General features: G+C 54.7%; 7 protein-coding genes across 7 annotated transcripts; 5 read left to right on the top strand and 2 right to left on the bottom strand.

The window, feature by feature from the left end:
• Window positions 1–677: 677 nt before the first annotated feature.
• On the bottom strand, window positions 678–2,333 carry J4E86_011767 (uncharacterized protein; the record flags this gene model as incomplete). The annotated part of the gene is made up of 1 exon (XM_051452256.1): window positions 678–2,333. One exon carries the CDS (start codon window positions 2,331–2,333, stop codon window positions 678–680), a length of 1,656 nt encoding a protein of 551 aa, XP_051296599.1.
• A 583-nt stretch (window positions 2,334–2,916) lies between these two features.
• Window positions 2,917–4,971, top strand: CLF1 (NineTeen Complex (NTC) component; the record flags this gene model as incomplete). Its single annotated transcript, XM_051452255.1, has 1 exon — window positions 2,917–4,971. One exon carries the CDS (start codon window positions 2,917–2,919, stop codon window positions 4,969–4,971), a length of 2,055 nt encoding a protein of 684 aa, XP_051296598.1.
• Window positions 4,972–5,363: 392 nt separating this feature from the next.
• On the top strand, window positions 5,364–6,426 carry J4E86_011765 (uncharacterized protein; the record flags this gene model as incomplete). The annotated part of the gene is made up of 3 exons (XM_051452254.1): window positions 5,364–5,491; window positions 5,552–5,583; window positions 5,642–6,426. 3 exons carry the CDS (start codon window positions 5,364–5,366, stop codon window positions 6,424–6,426), a joined length of 945 nt encoding a protein of 314 aa, XP_051296597.1.
• Window positions 6,427–7,011: 585 nt separating this feature from the next.
• On the top strand, window positions 7,012–7,836 carry J4E86_011764 (uncharacterized protein; the record flags this gene model as incomplete). Its single annotated transcript, XM_051452253.1, has 1 exon — window positions 7,012–7,836. One exon carries the CDS (start codon window positions 7,012–7,014, stop codon window positions 7,834–7,836), a length of 825 nt encoding a protein of 274 aa, XP_051296596.1.
• A 550-nt stretch (window positions 7,837–8,386) lies between these two features.
• Window positions 8,387–10,600, top strand: J4E86_011763 (uncharacterized protein; the record flags this gene model as incomplete). The annotated part of the gene is made up of 2 exons (XM_051452252.1): window positions 8,387–9,355; window positions 9,482–10,600. 2 exons carry the CDS (start codon window positions 8,387–8,389, stop codon window positions 10,598–10,600), a joined length of 2,088 nt encoding a protein of 695 aa, XP_051296595.1.
• Window positions 10,601–11,545: 945 nt separating this feature from the next.
• Window positions 11,546–13,147, bottom strand: J4E86_011762 (uncharacterized protein; the record flags this gene model as incomplete). Its single annotated transcript, XM_051452251.1, has 1 exon — window positions 11,546–13,147. One exon carries the CDS (start codon window positions 13,145–13,147, stop codon window positions 11,546–11,548), a length of 1,602 nt encoding a protein of 533 aa, XP_051296594.1.
• Window positions 13,148–17,511: 4,364 nt separating this feature from the next.
• Window positions 17,512–19,390, top strand: J4E86_011761 (uncharacterized protein; the record flags this gene model as incomplete). Its single annotated transcript, XM_051452250.1, has 2 exons — window positions 17,512–18,674; window positions 18,727–19,390. The coding sequence occupies 2 exons, from the start codon at window positions 17,512–17,514 to the stop codon at window positions 19,388–19,390; spliced, it is 1,827 nt and encodes a 608-aa protein (XP_051296593.1).
• Window positions 19,391–19,396: the final 6 nt, after the last annotated feature.

Genomic DNA, 19,396 nt, shown 5'->3' with positions numbered 1-19,396 from the left:
CCCCCCCCCCCCCCCCCCCCCCCCCCCCCCCTCATATCTTCGCCCACCTCCCCCTCTTCCTTTGCCTGTGCTGAATTTCCTTCAGAAGAGGATTTCTACTGCGAGACGTGCAATGTTACCATCTTGTCTGCGGATGCTTGGGAGATTGATGAGCATATGGCTGATCACGCGTATGAAGTGAGTAAGCAGAGTGAGGTGGTGCAGGGATATTGGCTGAGTCAGCTGAGGGAGGCTGCTGGGATGGTGAAGGATGTGGAGGTGGAGGGCATGGAGGGGGTAGAGGAAGTGCAGCAGGGTGGCATGGAATGTGAATACAATGGGTGGGCATGGAAGATGGGGGTAGATGGTAAGGTGCTTGGGACGAGCGTGGATTGATATCTATCCGCCAGGATACCTTCTAAATTTGTGTAACTTGCGGAGGAGCGTCGGTGTAGTCTACTAAGATATGTTCAACATCGCATTTGCACCATGATATACACACAATGTAATGAGCATAATCGAATTGATTTTCCACTATTTGAGTACCCCTGCAACGTCCCAACGTATAGGTATCGAGAGTAATCCCACAATGAAACGCCGCCCAATGCACTCGCACTCACTGCAATGCCACGAAAACGCCATATATGCTGACCAGATACCCATATTACCCCCACAACCATAACAGCCAAGACGGCCAACTAAGTATCCGTCTTAGGCTTCTTGTTCGGCAGCGCCGGCACCTTGAAACCACCAGCATCCACCTTCGAGCTACCGTTGAGCTGCGTGAACGAACCACCCTTGAACCACCTATCCTCGTCTGCCTTCCTCTTACGGTTGGCTTCCTCTCGCGCCTTGGGATCAACCAACTCGAGACCTTGGACAGGTGTGAACGCGATGGAGTTCGTTCCTGCACCACCAAGACCCACACCACCAGTTCGTAGGCCCTGTGCACGTAGACTGGTCGCCGTACCGCTCCCGCCAAAGCCCTTGAGAGACGAAGCTGCACCGAGAGTGGTGTCAGTGCCCCAGCCGGGGTTCTTCTTGCTGAGTTTGGCGCGGGTCTTGGGATCGACTTGTTGCGCGCGGAGGCGTCCGGTGTCTGTGGCTCCGATCATGCCCATGCCTGCTACGGAGTCGCCATATCCAACTTCCTTCTCTTCTTTGCCAAAAGTCATCCGGTTTTGAGCCTTGCGTATCTCGGTCATTGCTGTTGCTTCCTTGGCCTTGCGGGCTCGCCTTCCACCTCTCTTGCGGGACGGCTTCTCATCAGGTACGGGGAGGGCCCTTCCTCCGGCCTTTTGATTCGCTGGCATTTCGACCAGCTTGTCTAGACGCCGCTCGCATTCTTTCCTCAGGTCCATACCTATATCGGCAGTGCCGGAGTTGGAATGGGCATCTACACGTGCGGCGAGAATGACCTTAGCAGCCACAATACGTAGCGCCTGCTTCCTCAGATCCGGTCTTTGGTTCTGGATGATGTCGCTGTGGTACAGGTAACCCTCGTGCCTCAGACCCATGTTCGAAAGTCCGACGGTAGCACCAGAGACTTTGGTCGAACCTAGAGGTGCAATATTGCAAGCGGGAGTCTTGGCTAGATTCGCGATACCGCCCGAGTATGAGATGAGATGGGCGGCAGTCAAACTTCCAATAAGCGCAGTAAGGTTAGGCGCGAACAGCTCAGTGCGGGATTCGACGAAACCCAGAATCTTGGACTTGGCGGCGTGTAGCTCGAGCAGCAGATGGCATGCGTTTGACACCAGGTCCAGCTCGGATTGTTCAAGAAGCCGCCCTTCGACACGCGTGGCTTCGATCTCGACAATCATGACCTGGGCAGGTTCCATTCCTTCGATTTGCCTCAGCTTGGGGCTGATATCTTTGATGCTTGACAAAGGTCCGCCGCCGATGACCAAACATGCTTTGGCGTAGACGACAGGGTTCTTGATCAGATCCTCCAAATGGGGGAAGAAGGCCGAATAGTGGTCGCGGATGAACTTGTGGACGCTAGCAGTCTCGCCATCGATCTGTGTGGAGAACTCGTTGGCTTCTGTGAGGAGTTGGTACTCGGGAGATTCCTCAAACGATTCGCCCTCAACTATGTCCATCTGGTCCTTGGCCTCTTCGATGCGCTTAAGGACGGGGTCCAGGTTCGCCTTGAGCTGCTGCGCGGATCGAATGTCGGCTGGGCCCTTATTTTCCTTGTCCTTGTCCTGCTGCTTCTCGCGGTATTGCGCCTCCTCGTCGACCATCTCATCGTCGTCGCCAGAACCCTCGGCGAAGTCATTCTCCAGATCCTGAACATCCTCATCACCACTGTCTGCGAAGTCCGCCAGGAGCTCTTGCTCGAGAGTCGCCATGGCAGAATGTAGGTTGGAGGTATTCGAGGTGTGTGCGGATGAGCGTCGCTACCAGGCAATAACAGTTGGGGGTATCGAGGAAGTCGCGACGGCGGCCAGAGGTTACCCTCCTAGTGGATATCGGTTGAGTGCTGAGTTCGAGATCGTTGGTATACTACGTACCTGTTGCCTGGGATGGCCGCCGGTCGAGTTGTGAAAGCGCGCGGGTGAGTGTCGTGGGGAGAGAGAAGTTGCGACGGCAGTGACGTGAAAGTGCTGATTGCTTGGCGTGCAGCGGATAAAAGTTGCGCTAAGGCAGTCGCGTTCTCACGTTACAGAATAATCTTGTCGCATCGCAGAACGACGACCGACATACGACAATTGCTATTGCCAAGCTATTGTACCGTAGTCGTACTGCGCAGGCATCCGCGATCACGTGTTCGGCGGTTTGAGCGATCCGGACCAGCCTTTGGAGCTCTGTTAGTCCCACACGACCCAGGCGCGACAGCCTTCACGACCGACGTGCGCCTCGTCCGCTGTCACCATCGCGCGCATACCACTACCTCCCATATAAAGCCCTCGATCATCATATTCAAACGCCAACATGGAGGCCTCACGAGGACCCCCGCGGGTCAAGAACAAGGCCGCGGCGGCTGTCCAGATCTCTGCCGAACAATTGCTGAGGGAAGCCGTCGACCGTCAAGATGAGAAGCTCAAGGCGCCAACGCAGCGCTTCGCCGACATCGAGGAGCTGCATGAGTTCCAGGGGAGGAAGAGGAAGGAGTTTGAGGACTATGTGCGGCGGAACCGTATCAACATGAACAACTGGATGCGCTATGCTTCATGGGAGCTGGAGCAGAAGGAATTTCGACGTGCCCGCTCCATCTTCGAACGAGCTCTCGATGTCGACTCAACGTCCGTCCCGCTATGGCTGCGATACATTGAGAGTGAGATGAAGCACCGCAACGTCCAGCATGCCCGTAACCTTCTCGACCGCGCCGTTACCATTCTTCCGCGAGTCGATAAGCTATGGTACAAGTATGTCTACATGGAGGAGACGCTCGGCAACATCGACGGTGCCCGCTCGGTCTTCGAGCGCTGGATGCAGTGGGAGCCGGAAGAGGCGGCTTGGAGCTCATACATCAAGTTGGAGAAGAGGCACGGCGAATTTGAAAGATGCCGGGCAATCTTTGAGCGCTTCACCGTCGTTCATCCGGAACCCAAGAACTGGATCAAATGGGCCAAGTTTGAGGAGGAGAACGGCACCAGCGACCTCGTGCGCGATGTCTACGGTACCGCCGTTACAACATTGGGAGACGACTTCATGGATGAGAAACTTTTCATGGCATACGCGAAGTTTGAAGCGAGGCTGAAAGAATTGGAACGTGCCCGAGCCATCTACAAGTTCGCCCTTGATCGTATGCCACGATCAAAATCGGTCAACTTACACAAAGCCTTCACAACCTTTGAGAAGCAATACGGGGACCGGGACGGGATTGAAGACGTAATAATGTCGAAACGACGTGTACACTACGAGGAGCAAATCAAGGAGAACCCCAAGAACTACGACAGCTGGATCGATTTCGCTCGGCTGGAAGAGACCTCGGGCAACCCCGACCGAGTCCGAGACATATACGAGAGAGCGATCGCCCAGATACCACCCACACAGGAGAAGCGTCACTGGAGGCGGTACATATATCTTTGGCTGTTCTACGCAGTCTGGGAGGAGACAGTTTCGCACGATATCGAGCGAACACGTCAAATCTACCAAGAGTGCATACGTTTGCTACCACACAAGCGCTTCACGTTCGCCAAAGTATGGCTGGCTTTTGCTCATTTCCTCGTGCGACAAGGAGAGCTCACCGCTGCACGCAAGCTGCTGGGTCAAAGTTTGGGCATGTGTCCAAAGGACAAGCTCTTCAAGGGCTACATCGAACTGGAGATGAAGCTCTTCGAGTTCAACCGCTGTCGGCAGCTTTACACCAAGTACATCGAGTGGAACGGCTCAAACTGCCACACATGGATCAACTTCGCCAACCTGGAGCGTGGTCTCGATGATCTCGACCGTGCGCGGAGCATCTTCGAAATCGCCGTCGACACGCAAGAAATGGACATGCCGGAAGTTCTATGGAAAGCATACATCGATTTCGAAGAAGAAGAAGGCGAATACGGCCGCACACGCGCACTATACGAGCGCCTCCTCGAAAAGACCGACCACGTCAAAGTCTGGTTGTCCTACGCGCAATTCGAACTCGGCGTACCCGACGAGACCACCCCCGAAGACGACGAAACAATCAGCGAGCTCGCCAAATCCCGCGCTCGCGAGGTCTTCACCCGCGCGCACACCAGACTCAAGGAGAAGGACCTCAAGGAAGACCGCGTGGCGCTCCTCAGCGCCTGGAAGGCATTCGAAGATGTTCACGGAACAACAGAGGACAAGGACAAGATCGAGAAACAGATGCCCCGCAAGGTCAAGAAGAGGAGAAAGTTGGACGACGACAGCTTCGAGGAATACGTCGATTACGTTTTCCCGGCCGACGACGAGAGTGCGGCGAAGTTGGCGAAGCTTATGGCGAATGCGCAGAGGTGGAAGATGGCGCAGGCTGCAAAGGCGGCTGCAGAAGAGAATGGGGATGGTGCGGACGGCAACGGCGAGTGAGGAGATTTGTGGTGTTTGGTTTGGACTGTGTGCGTAAAGTAGAGGGAATCAACATTGCATGCAGGTCAACAGTTATCATCTACTTCGTCATGTTAAGACTGACTCAATATACAACGAATCTGATATGCATATGTCGAAGATTTGCAATCTCAAAGGCGTTGCCGTAATCATCTGGCGCCATCATGCTCATGCAGGCGTAGTGCCAATGACGTCGTGTAGCTCCAATGGGAATTGCCTCGGCATCTTCCCCGGATTCTGCAACCTCCGCATACGACTCCGCAAGCTCTACTACCCATTTGACCAATACATAACACTCGCAACTGTGAAAGCTCTATCAACACGCTACAGTAGGCATCAAAAATACTTTTAAGACTTTAAAGGAAGCTTTCACGATGCCAACCGCAGTTGCGAAGGTCCAGCGGCAGGGAATGAGCAAGGAGCTCTCTGAGCCTTTACCCGAGCCGGAGACTTTTGAGGGATTGAAGGGGGTCAGGGAGATCGCGGGGGATCTGGGTAATCAGTGAGTGTGGGGAGTGCCCGTGCAGTTGTAGCTGGACGCGCTTGTGCTAATGACAAGCAGACGCGTCAAAGACAAGGTCATCATCGTTACTGGTATGCCCGCCATCCCCAGCACTTCCCGTACAGAGACAACGTCTAACAGCATTATTAGGTGCAAACTCAGAGATAGGCATCGGCCGTGCAAGCACGCATCAATTCGCGCGCAACGGCGCCCGCGCAATCTACGTATGCGACTTCGCCGACAACCACCTCGAGACACACAAGCGCCAGCTCAACACCCTCTACCCCTCCACCGAAGTCCACATCCGGCAATTCGATGCCGCAGACGAGGCATCCGTACAAAAAGTCTGCCAAGAAGCTCTAGACACCTACGGCCGTCTCGATGTCTTCTTCGCCAACGCAGGAATCTCATCCGGCAAGGTATTCTGGGAAGAGTCAACAGAAGGCTTCATGAACGTCCTACGCACCAACGCCCTATCCGTCTTCCTCGCCGCAAAACACGCATCGCGCGCCATGCTCAAGACCTCGGATGAGAAACCATACCCAAAGGGCAGCATCATCGCCACAGCAAGCGTAGCAGGTCTCCGCTCCAACGCCGGCCCTACAGACTACTCCGCCTCCAAAGCCGCCGTCATCAGTCTGATGCAGACGTGCGCATACCAACTCGCCGGCTCCGGCATCAGGTGCAACGCTGTTTGCCCTGGGCTGATCGAAACTGGTATGACCAGGGTCACGTACGACGCGGCGAGGAAGAGGGGTAGCGAGAAGAAGATTGGTCAGTTGAACCCGCTGCAAAGAGGTGGGCAGCCGGATGAGATTGCGAGGGCGGTGCTGTTCCTGGCTAGTGATGAGGCTAGCTATGTTAATGCGCAGGCTTGGGCTGTGGATGGGGGGTTGAGTGGGGGACTGCCTTTTGTACCGGGGAAGTTGGCGTAGATCCGAAAAGAGTGCGCGAGGGTCCTGGTACGAGAGATTGTGGCAGTGATCTATGTCGGAAGGAATCATCGCGATTTACGTCGAGAGAAATCGTGATGATTCCTTCAGACATAGATCACTGACACAATCATGCGGTACTTAGGTGAAATAGGGAAATATTACGCAGGCTTCTCGCGCCAGTATACTCGAAACTCGTTACTGGCATGCGCATTAATGGCTGCAGACTGTTTCTGTTCACGTGTCGGTACACTATCAAAACTCTTCCATTTATCGCTCAACCAGCCAAGACCCTGTGCTTACGAACACACATCCAACGACTAGCCGCGACGTCCCTGGATCCATAGTACGCAGGTACCCTCAAGTCCCAACAAAACGAGAAGCGTGGTATTAGTATGATGTATCGGAACCATGGTTTGGCTCAGGGTAACCGAAGCATTTGCACATGATAGTTCGGACCCTTTCTCTCTCCCCATCTTCTTGCACTTCCATCTCATTACTTGTTCATCTCCTACGTTCAAGGCACATTAAGATATCCAGCTCCAACAAAGACAACTTTACCCGACAATACTACTCACCAGCGTCGAAATGGCGGAGATACGAAGCATGGTCCCAGAACTCCCGAGCATGATCGAAGACTCCCCGGATAACCTCCCATCGTTCGCACCCACACGCCGAGCCACAGTTCCCGGTCGTCGATCGCCATCACAACCAGCCCCAACTATCTACCTCAGAGGCTTCAACTGCGTTGCTAGCGATCCAGAGTACCACCTCGCACGAAATGTAACTGGAAACGTGCAGCCGTACTGGTTTGAAGAAACGCGGAGTCCTGCGGTCCACTATGGCCCCTCTCGAAGACAGAGAAGAGAAAATGCTGCGCGACGAGCTGGTCAGGTCGAAGACACTTATCTCGTCATTCCCAACACTGAGGAAGCTAAGCGGTCTGACAACAAGAAGGTGCAGCGAGAAGAGGCGAAAGAAGCATTTCTAGAAGCCATGTGGCCAACGATCCGCGACGAATACCTCGCTATGTTCAATCTAACAAGCCTCTCGCCAAAGCAAGAGAAGAGGATGAAGACTGACACAATGGTGTTTCTAGAGGAGGAGTGGAATATCCTGGAGGAAGAGCGCAGGACCGAGACTGAGAAGCAAGAGAAGGAGGAGCAGCGTAAGCCTATTGTTCGCTTGCCGGTTCGCAACGTTTCGGATGGGAAAGGTGCGTCGGAGAAGAAGTTCAAGATGAAGGGGAAGGGGAAGGAGATGGTGAAGGTGAAAGACGGAAGTGGGGTGGAGATGAAGGGAGAAAAGAAGGGGAGCATTTCGCAGAGGTTGAGGAAAGTTTTGCATTTGACTCCGAGGCCTGTAGTGGTGAAAGATGGGGTTGTTGCGCCTCCGTTTCATCCGGTATTGTGAGGTCGGTTTGATGACCGGCCTCGACAGAATACGAATTACGGTACTATAGTGGCGGCCAGGGCATAGTATGGGTCTCGAGCACGTCACTAGAGACAAAGATGGCAGTTTGCGGACTCCATAATCGATAAGACCGATTCATCTACTTCCTCCCATGGTACTGCAGCGATGCCGAGTAGACGAGCCACTCACGACTTCCGAGTTGCATATCACACCCATTTGACGAGGTCCTCTTTAACAATGAGTATCATTATTCCAAGAACTGAGCAACCAAATGTGCGCAAACTTCGCTTGATGTTGACGTATTTCGCGAAGCACGTTGTGCGCAAGTGCTCTTTCTCCGACACGCGAAACTGCCTTCCAAGTTCACCACTCCCCGTGACTATCTCAATCCACATTCACCACGACAACCAACTCCGCCGCCACATTCGTATTTGGCCGACTCTCACTTTGAGCTATGACCGCCCGAACATTTTTACCTTGAGCTTCTCTCACTTTCGCACCTACCAATCTCTCCCCCACACACTGGCTCACCACGACCATCGCAACAGCCATGGAGAGTCGCCAACCACCACCCGAGCGCTCCAGCTCAAACGACTACATCGACGAGACACAATTGTCGTTCAACAAACTCGAAGCGCAGAGATGGGATCGCGCATTGGAGAGCTCACAGCGCGCACTCAACCAGTCGATGAAATTACCCGGCTATCAAGACATGTGTAACTTCAGCGCACCCGTTCGGGGCCGCGACTTTCAAGGGAGTCCAGCCTGGTCTGAAGGCACTATGAGCGTTGGCGGAGGTGACGACACTTTCCAGTCTCCTTCTAGCGACAGGACTGTTAAGTTGAGCAGCGGCTACAAGGAACTCGAGGACAGCAGTGCGTATACCTTCTTTCCGACGCCTTTCACCGTCGCCGCAACATCAGAGACGGGTGCTACGAATGGCTCCGCGTCTTCAGTTTCTGATATCTCACCGTTGTCTCAGCGCCAGTCCTTCGCTCGAGTCGCGGTCGAGTCACCTTTTCGACCTGAGTTCGGCGGTCCAGTCCAGACTCCAGCCAACCACGGCATGAGGTGGTCTCCTGCGCAGCTACAGAAAGAGATCTCACGCAACTCTGACAACTTCTATTCCCACCCCAGCATATCCAAGACTCAGGTTGCCTCCCGTCCGCAGTCAACATTCCCCATCCCACGAAACATGCCTTTCGATGAGATGATCGTACCGCGCGGACCGAACCTGCATCAACGAAGACTCGATGCTAGAGTGTCAAGCTCACCGGGTATACCGTCGCCCCTCGGTCCTGGTCGTATGCGGGAGCAGCTCCACGAGGCAGACGTTGGAGATGTGTCGCTCTCACCAGTCCCGAACGGACGTCTCCACACGAGCGATCGGATGAAGTACGGGAAGACCAAGTCAAGCAACAAGGATACGAAGAACGTCTGGAAGAACCCCCCGTCTCCATGTTCACCTACCGTGCAGCGCTACGCATCCAGCGGCTCGATCGACTCGCCCATGTTCGACGTATACCCGCGAAGCGCTGAGATAGACGGTGAGGGAAACTTGACCTTGGGTGGGTCGCCGTACAGTAACGGTTCTGGACATGCGCGAAAGCACACTGATCCTTTTGTCGACCATAAGCCGTTTCAGGTCAGCACGGGGTCTACGACTCGCATGTGTGGAGTTGGTGCGCTTCCCCTACCGACTGGTACTCGCCCGCCGCCTGTCCACCCTAGCATGTATGACGTTATTCGGAAGAACCCGGCTGGCATTCAGATGTGTGGAAGTAACAATGGGATTAGCTGGGATCCCAAATCTCCGGAGTTCGTGGGCATGGTATCTGTTGATCGCCTACGTGGCAGTAACAGTGGCTTCGACACCGGATCCCAGTCGTTCAACCGCCCTCCGTTTGGTAATGTTCGGACGTGTGGAACTACGCCTTTCGATCACCCGTCAAGTGTCATTGTGTGTGAGGCTCCTTCACCCATACCATCACGATCTGAGACTCGCATGAACAGCGGCTTCAAGCCCTTCATATCCTCATCTCAGTCATTCGGCAAGCCTTTCATGCCCTCATCTGAGTCGTTCGGCCTACCATTCACCGCAACATGGCCCACCTCCGCACCCGCAACATCCGGCCTCGCCACCCCAGCCTCAACAGAAGACCCTCATTCCGCACATGATCCATTCTTCCAAGCCCGTCTACCCCTCCGCTCAAACCTACCCATCCCGCCTCCCCCACTCTCCACCATCGAAGGCCAGTTCGAGCAGTCCCCTGAAGGCCGCGCCCGTCTCGACGCGCAGAAGCCCGTCCGCTCAGCCTGGATCCGCGGCGAAGCGTCCAAGATAGCCCAACTAGCAACCCTCCGCGCCGCAATGGAGAAGCGGTACTTGGAAACGCGTTCCGACGCAGACTACGCATCCTGGAAGAACCTTCAAGCGGCGTATGATGATGCTACGAACCTGGAGAAGAGGCAGGAAGAACGACGGAACCTTTTCCTCAAGGAGAAGAAGATGGAGGCGTTGAAGACGGATGTCGTTGGGGATATGTCTGCGCATGCTGCGAGTCGTGGTGGTGTTGGGGTGGAGGGAGAGGGCGAGGAGAAGTTGCTGGGGTATAAGATGGCGCTTATGGAGCGTGTGTGTGCGGAGGTTAAGACTGATGGAGAGGAGGAGGCTATTACGGGCGAGATGTTGGCGACGTTGAGTAAGGAGGAGAAGAAGGCTATAAGGAAGCTGCTCGTTGGTCGTATGGAGCGCATGGCTTGATTGCGCTTCGTGGTCTGGTCGTCGAGCTTTTCGCAGGAGTGTGGCGGACTAAGAGCGGGGTGTCAAGGTTGAGATCTTGTGTGTAGACAAGGACTTGCTAGCGTGGTGTGCCACTCCAAGAGCAGAATGGTGCGGTTGAGATCTTGTGTGTAGACAAGAACTTGCTAGCGTGGTGTGCCACTGAACAAATAAGATGATGTATACATCACCTCCACATCCTCAAATGCTGTGTCTCACAAACATCATCTTATCGAAAGGTAGAAAAGGCAGTGAATTACGAACGTCTAGCACACATCAACAACAAGTCTCAACTACGTATCAGCGTAACACAACCTCCAAAAAAGCAATCCCAGCCATGGTATCATCAGCTCGCCGAAGCAACTGCCGACCCAAACAAAAACGCCCATGAATGAAAACGAGAAACAAGGTTGTCGAAAAATAAGACATTATGCACTATTGCCGCCGAGCCAGAAGATGCGAAAGGGCGACTTTTGGTATCCGATATGCTACAGTCCAACAGACAGGACGGATGTGTATGTCGTTGAAGAGGTATATACGCCGAAGGAACGCCAATAGGTATGATACAGTACAAGAGCGATGCGGAATAGGTGATGAGATGGTATGATGGGGGGTATCAAGAGGTCTAGGCTCCACGAGCCGACGTGACGTGACGTATGTAGCTTCTGCGACGGGAAGGGATGGGTGGAAGATGCTCCGCTCTTATCGATCGATCGACACTCTTAACCGTCCCAATAGACGGCAACGGCAACTTCAAGGCCGAAACCGAACCGGGTACTCAGGGTACCTCTGTCCGGCGAAGTCGATCGGAGTCGACGAAACCGAGCTTGGCTGTGTCATGGGAAGGAGCACAAGGTCAGCTTCGTGCATCGAGTCGGTCCACTGCACTTCCATCTTTCTTTGCTTCTCCCGACCCGTCTCTACTAGTCACCTCTGTTGTCTGGCGTAGGAACTTTCCTGCGAGGGCGAGAGGCGCGTGTCGTAGGGGAAGGAGGGGGAGTGTGGTTGTGGGATTGGGGGTGAGCGACGCAACGAAGGCGAGTTGCGCATGTTGTCGGAAACAAGGGTTGCCGCTGCGCTTTGGGTTAGGGGTGTTGAGGTTCCCGCGACGGGTGTTCCTTTTGAGGAGCCGCCGCTTGCTGAGGTTCGGTGCGCGGTTCGGACCGTCGATGGTGTCGCGGGAGAGCGGCCGCCTACTCCCTGCGTTGCCCGCGGGGTTGTACTGGCACCGCTTTCGACACTGACATGTCGGTTTCGGGGTGTGGTGTCGCGACTGTCACTGTCCGCACGCCGTCGTGGCGTCGACTTGGGCGTGGTCTCGTGGCCGTTGCTTTCTTTTTGCCGGGGCACAGACTTGCTGGCTGTATTTGCTCGACTGCGTGTAGGAGGTGTTGAGTGCGCCTGTGTGGACGGGTCCGTAAGTGGTGGAGCCTCTGCTGCTCTTCTGCTGCTTTGCCGATTGGGAATCTTGGGAGGAGTAAGAGGTTTAGTTGCTGGCTCCGGTCTGCCACCAGCTGCTTGTGGGGTGTTCTGTGCGACAGGCTCAGGGCTCGCCATGCCTCCGACGCGTGGCGTACCTTCCCAGCTCTTGCGCTTCATCATGCGACCCAGGATACCCACAAGCTCAGCAGCGTCTTCGAACTCAGTGTCATCCATTGCTTCTTGCGCGCGGTAGACATCCTTAATTGCACGTCGGGCGACGCGCCGCGAGGCATCGTGGTCGTGGACACAATCCCACAAGAACGCGCTGTGCTCGAGCGCGACCGACAAACGCAGTGGATGTGAGCCAGGAAGAAACGAGGTGGCGTACTGAGTGGCGGTGGTGAAGTACCCACTAGCTAACGGAACGAAGTTCAGGGGTGGGAGTATGAAGGAAGAAGGCTGCGGAATGGGAACCGGGTTGAGGCCCGGAGGCGCGTTGATCGTCGGTCCCGGTGATGGTGTTCCGACTGGCCCTCCTGCTGCATAAGGATTCGTGACGAAGGATGTCTCGGATACGATGGAGTCGATGGGCTCGCGTAATGCTGGTTGTTTGCCTGCGCGCTTCGAAGGGGGTGACAAGCCCGGGGGGTCGGTCTTGCGCCTATGTCCATTACTATGCTTCGGTGGTGATATTGGTAAAGGGGGAAGAGCAGGGTTGCGAGGATCAGTGCTTGTCATGTTCATTGTCGTGACGGGCGGTTGGTTGTGGAAGAGGCAGAAGATGTGGTAGAAGCTCGCGCGCAACTTGACGCTCAACACTCTGCATTCTGGCCCATGCTGGTTGTCCTGCGCATAGGGCAGCACGTATAGCTCGAGTATGGATAATCCCTCTCGAGACATCCAGAGGATATGTTGATAGGCCGAGAGTGAGGGAGTGTCTCGACTTGTGTCCAGCTTGCGAAGCTTCCTGGCGCGGATGAGTCTTCGGGCCAGAAGAACTGACAGGCCCAGGATCTGGTAGAGAGCGCTGGACAGGAATGGACTTGTTTCTTCAGTCTGCTTGGCTATCCGACCAAGGAACTTCTGGTCAAAGTCCAGAGATGCCATGGTTCAGTGATATAGTCTGGACGGTTCGTAAGTCAAAGCTGAGATGCAACAGGGGGAAAGCGGATTGGTGATGGTTTGGCAATGGGTTTGGCAATGAAAAGGACTCAGATGAATGCTCGCGCCAAGTACAGGTTGGTCGTGAAGTGAATGGTAATGCGCGACTCATGAAGCACTAACCTTAACCGCCAACCCGGACCGTTGCGCTGTATCCTCTGGAGATAGACACAGTGCAGCCCGGCCCAGGCTGACCGATGACACCGCGCGATGATGCCGCGCTGGAGATGAGGCTCTGGCACCGGTGCAGCGCGTGCTGGCCAATTGATGTGTTTCGGTAGACGACGGGATGTCCGTGCGCGACCCTTGGACGGGTGAAGGTCGATTCTCGTGATGGCCCAAGTGGGAAAGCGCTACTCGGAGATTTGTTGGATTAGGCGATTGCGATGGAGGCGAATATCATGACACCGCGTATAGATATACGATGGTGAAGAATGACGGGCGCAGAAAGATGAAGCGGTGGAAGAAGGTCGAGGGAGCGCCACGGGTGATGAACTGTCTGGCCGACTGTCAGTCTTGCTTCCAGATCATGGGAAGCAGCAACGGCTCACCTCGATCGGGATATCTGGAAACGGATAGGGCGAGACGGTGTCGATGGTTAGGGCGAGTGCCGTGCTCTTATTCGACGGCGGGGGTGATGGCGGAGCCAATGGGCGGGCGCAAGAGGTGAGGCGCTGCGAGACCCTTTTGCGACAGGCTAGCAGACGTCAGACGTCAATTGCGCGGTGGATGTTGAGGGTGCGAGGCCGTGGACAGCGCATTCATGGCGACCAAGCCAGCTTTCCTCGTCCAGCGCGCACGAGGCAATGCGACCGTCTTAAGGGCCGTGACGTCGGCAGGCGGTGTGGCAGCGGTCAGTGCAGCTGTTTGGGACGCCGAGGAAGCGAAACTGGGCCGCGCACACTTGCAATGCCTCGAGATACTCGGATAGCCGTTCGATCGCGCTCAGGGCAGGCGGCGGGGCGTCTTCTGGTGATGCGCAGACCCTCGCGCTCGGCCTGGTGTTGAGGAGCGGGCGGCCGTCGCGATGCGAAAATGACAACTTCACCAACGGCGCAAAAAGGAAATGGCAGGGCGAACGCTGAGGAAACGCATGCTACCAGTAACCCGCGCACTCTATCCGGCCTGCTGGAGACGCAGGTGCAGCTCCTGCGTCAATCTGCAGACAGGCGAGCTATGGTGGGCTACGTGTCAAGCGTCGAACTCCTCCGCTAAACTGCTCACGTCGCTGCATGTCCTTTTTGCCGTTAATAGTTCAGACGGGGCGCTGCCAGCTGGCACGCAGGCTAGAGCTGCCTTCACTTATTCTCCTGCTCGACGTCAACGCCTCTCCAACACGCCCGCTTAAGAGCCTCGCCAACGCGCCCATGCACGCCTGTGCCTCGCCTGCAGTCTCAGATGAACCACACCGTTTGCCAGCGCATCGTTCCACGGCTGGGTGGGGTGCAGCATGCCATCATGCTACTTGTCCGTCTGCCGCAAGAGACGCTTCGACAGCCCTAACCATGGCGCTTCCAACTCCGCCACGGACAGCATGCGCTTGCGTTGTCACTCAGGCCCTCTACCCCACGGTGAGGACTAGCACGATGCATGCTGACGAGACACTGATGTAGACGGGCGTCCCTGGCATGTCAACATGTATCCTGCAGGCTTAGCAATATGCCCGAGTGGATCTCTCTGCGACTCCCAGCCTCGAAGGCGACATGGACCCGATACCTCCATTGGGAACCCTACCCACCATCTTTACATCCAAGAAAATAGCATTCATTGATAGATCCGAGCTATCGTCTCGTCATCTGCGGGATCTGGCGGCGTATCTGCATCGAAAGTCTCCACACGAATTGGCGGTGAGGCCGCATGCTCATTGGCTGGAATTTCGAAAATGCTGGCCTAATGTCGTCGGCAGCTAAGAACACTACTGATAGCCAGCCTTCTTGATTTCACGAGCATGACGGCACTAGAATGTGTGTCAGAGCTTTCAGCTCCGCAACTTAGTTGAAGCGGTTGGGTTCCAGCGCCGTGTGACCGGGACATACCGAGGCAAGGTGGCCGCAAATCACGACGACGATTGCGCAAACTTCAGCGGAACCAAACGTCGCAAGGAATGTCGATTGATTTCCGACGGTACGGCGGGTTTGAGGAAAACATGAACAAGTGCGGCGATTTTCCGGTCCTCAAATAAGCAAACTACCATGATGGCCGCCCCCGTGGTACCGTTCAGAAGAGCAAATCTCGCCATTGTCAGATCTGATGTTTGGTCATCTCTTAGTATGGCTATCTCCCGGCGAGTATGGGTTCGTGGGACTTGAGTAAGCCAAACAGTTGCTTCGTGCTCGCCTATCCGGAGCCGCCCGTCGCTGGTTGTGCGACGACACTGGCGCAGCACCCTCAGCATAGGTGCTGACTGCACTTGTTGAATGCTCACATCTCTCATCAACTTGCTTGGTACGACCTCAATGTCAATAGTCGACGACAAGCTGCGACCCATCTTGGAAAGTGGCTGTTGCGGGACTGGCATCCGCTTAGTCTTCGAAACGCCTTGCCGTGGTTGTAACCAGACGGATGAGTTTCTAATTGCTTGGTTGCTCGCGGATGTCAAACCGCGCAACTTGAGCAATAGATAGCAATCATACAATCATGAACCTATCAACGCATAGATCGTGGTATAAGAGCTGAGGCATACGACAGAGGTGGCCACAACATGGGTCATCTGGACTTCTATCGAGCGTTCTTATCCAACACTTTCGTTCCAACAATATCACGTTGTCAATCATCTCAGCATACGTTCTTTTACTCGTTCGTTGTCCGATCCGAACTCTATTCAAGGTAAGAAATACGACAGGAGCTCGCCAAGGTCACAGTGTACTGTGGAAGAGTACCATTGCTGACCATGAAATAGACTGAGTCACGCCATCTCATCCACCATACAACGAGGCTATTCAACTTCACGGTCATTACCAACGTCACGCAAAACACAAACTCACAATGTGTTTCTACCACGCCTACTCCCACAAGTGCGGACACACCCAGATGATCTTCCAGCAAATGTGCCCCAAGAGTCAGATCTCGCAGCGAAAGTGCGCACGCGGCCACGACGGCGTAATCCTCGCTACCGTCAAGGTCGAGACGGCTTGTGCTGTTTGTCCGGGCTAGACGAGTTATAGAAGGAGGATCTTTACTTAGCCCACCCATGCTTTACGCTCACATGTATCCAACATCTTCCCCGTTGCTCCCTTCAACCGCATACATCACAACCATTAGACTTACAATATACATACTTCCCATCCCCCATTTTCGATCTACATACCAATATGACGTTTTCCAATGCCTCCAATCATCCACTTACGGGAGCGAAACGGCCCGCAGCGCTCTTTCCCAAATTGTCAAGGATGAAGCTTGAAGCACCTCTTCTCGCAAAAGGAAAGCCCTAGCACGCAGGTAGCTACCCCACCATCCGGGCTGATCACGCCCACTGCGATACCCACAGCGACCCGACCCCAGATCTGCGTTCGCGAGTAGTAAGTACAGTCGAAGACAGGGATTCCTTTGCACATGCTCGCGTTCGGATTCGAGGATGCTCTAGACTTTTGTGGTGGGCGATCATCATGGTCGGGGTGTTTAGCCGAGGATAATGGAAGTCGCGAGACAGCACCACAACCGTGACTGCGACGGCAGCGTCGCTCCTTCCTTACCATGACAGCATTCTGGTTGCCCATTCTGTGTTGTTGATAGGCAAAATATCATGCGCCAAGCACTTCCAGCGAGATGTTGTCGCATCACGACACCGTCGTAAACGAACAACAGCTCATGATTCCCTATCCAACTAACGGTGCAAACGGCCTCTGCAATCTGCAACCTGCAATCCTAACCGAACCCAACGGTGATCATTTACACAAGGAAAATTCCCGTGGATTTTTCCATTGGTCGCACCTCCCTCGGCATCTAAACGTCCCGCGCCCCAACTCACGTTCTCGGTTGCAGATGCCCATCTGACATCCCTATCACCGTACAGAATACGGTCGCACGGCTCGAAAGGGTTGCACCTTGATTGCGGCGCGTGATCATGGATGTTGTATAGAAACAAAAGGTGGTGGAGGTCTGCATTGATGCTTCTTTTGGAATCTTCTCTCTGCTCCTTGCTGCATTCGCCTTACTTTCGGACGACGGCGCGGCATCCTGTGCGACGTACATGCCACTGCCGCGAAATTGTTTGATTCGATACACTAGATACCCGTTGACAGGTTCCACATAGTTTACAGCGGCCCGCAGACGGCAAGTCCTCCCTGTGTTGAGCCGCGCCCGCTGCCGGTATGCAGGCGGCCGATACTACGAAGATGGGGGTTGGCGCAAGCACTCATGATGAAACTGCACAAGTACATGGAGATTCTGAACCGAGATTGGAAGAACCAAAGGAGCATTTCGAGAATGCGTCTGCAAACAATGACACGACCGACCAAGCGCATACCCGCGACCCAGAAAAGACCACGCCACCCCCAGCATCATCACCAAACACCGTCGACCCCGAACACCCAGATAAAGAAAAGAGCACAGCAGAAGCCATCGCAAAGGAAAAGACCACCGACGACACCACCCCCGAAGACGAGTCCAGATACCTGCACGGCCCCAAACTAGCCATCCTCTCCATCGGCCTCTGCCTAACCACCTTCGTAATCGCCCTCGACAACACCATCATCGCAACCGCAATCCCGCGCATCACCACCGTCTTCAACAGCCTCGAAGATGTAGGCTGGTACGGGTCTTCCTACCTGCTCACTACCACGTCCCTGCAACCCTCTTTCGGAAAAGTGTACACGTACTTTGATGTCAAGTATACGTACCTATCTGCGTTGGTGTTGTTCGAAGTAGGCAGTGTTATAAGTGCCGCGGCGACTAGTTCGGCGATGTTTATTGTGGGGAGGGCGGTTGCGGGCGCGGGGGCTGCGGCGTTGTATTCGGGTGGAATGACGATTATTGGGTTCTCGGTGCCGTTGAGGAAGAGGGCTATTTATATTGCGGCGCTGTCGAGTATGTTTGGTATTGCGTCTGTTGTTGGACCGATTCTTGGTGGTGCCCTTACGGATCGAGCGTCGTGGAGATGGTGCTTTTGGATTAACCTTCCGTTTGGTGCTGTGTCGCTGGGTGTCGTGTTCTTCTTCTTTACAAATCCAAAGAGGATGTACTCGCATCTGCCGGTGAAGCAGCGGTTGAAGAGCATTGATATCGTAGGGGCTGTTTTCCTGATCTGTGCGATTGTTTGTTTGCTGCTGTGTCTGCAGTGGGGTGGGTTCAGTTACGCATGGAGTAACTCGAAGGTTTGGGGGACGTTGCTAGGCTTCGGACTGCTGATCTCTGTCTTCATCGGCTTACAGATGCGCAAGGGAGATCGGGCGACGATACCTGTTCGAGTGTTTACACAGCGAACTGTGCTGGTCAGTTGCTTATATTCAACACTGCTATCTATGGCTCTGTACACGTAAGTCCTACCCCCCATCCATGGCTACAAGCCACGCTCTAATACCCACAAGCCACATCTTCTACCTCCCCTTCTACTTCCAAGCCATCAAAGGCACCACCGCCGAAGAATCCGGCATCCGCACCATCGCCTACCTCGTCAGCATAACCGTCTCCTCCATCCTCATCGGCGGCCTCATCACCCTCGTCGGCTGGTACGCCCCCTTCATGTGGTTCGGCAGCGCCATCTTCGCCATCGGCGCAGGCATGCTCTACACCCTCACCGTCCACTCCCCCCCGGGCCAATGGATCGGCTACCAGATCCTCGCTGGCATCGGCGCAGGAGCCGGTGTCCAGATCCCGTTTGTCGCTGTCCAGGTTGTCACGAACGAGAAGGATATGCCTACGGCGAATGCTTGCGTCATGTTTTTTAATTCGCTGGGGGGTGCGCTGTCGATTAGTATTGCGCAGAATATCTTTGTTAATACTTTGAAGAAGGAGGTGCCGAGGTATGCGGAGGGGTTTGATGCGAGGATTGTAGCGAGTGCTGGGGCGACGAATTTGAGGAAGGTTGTTCCTGGGGATATGTTGCCGGGGGTGCTGCTTGGGTATAATGAGGCGATTGTTACGGCTTTTGTGCTGGCGATTGCGACGAGTAGTGTGGCGTTTTTTGTTAGTTTGGGGATAGAGCGGAAGAGTGTTAAGGGGAAGAAGATTATGGCTGGTGGTGCGGCGTAGATTTGA

This window comes from Alternaria arbusti, assembly GCF_024043155.1.
Source record: "Alternaria arbusti strain BMP 1465 chromosome Unknown scaffold_43, whole genome shotgun sequence".
In the NCBI taxonomy this organism is placed as follows: domain Eukaryota; kingdom Fungi; phylum Ascomycota; class Dothideomycetes; order Pleosporales; family Pleosporaceae; genus Alternaria; species Alternaria arbusti.
The sequence above is the reverse complement of the archived record's forward strand: the minus strand, read 5'-3'. Positions and strand labels throughout refer to the sequence as shown.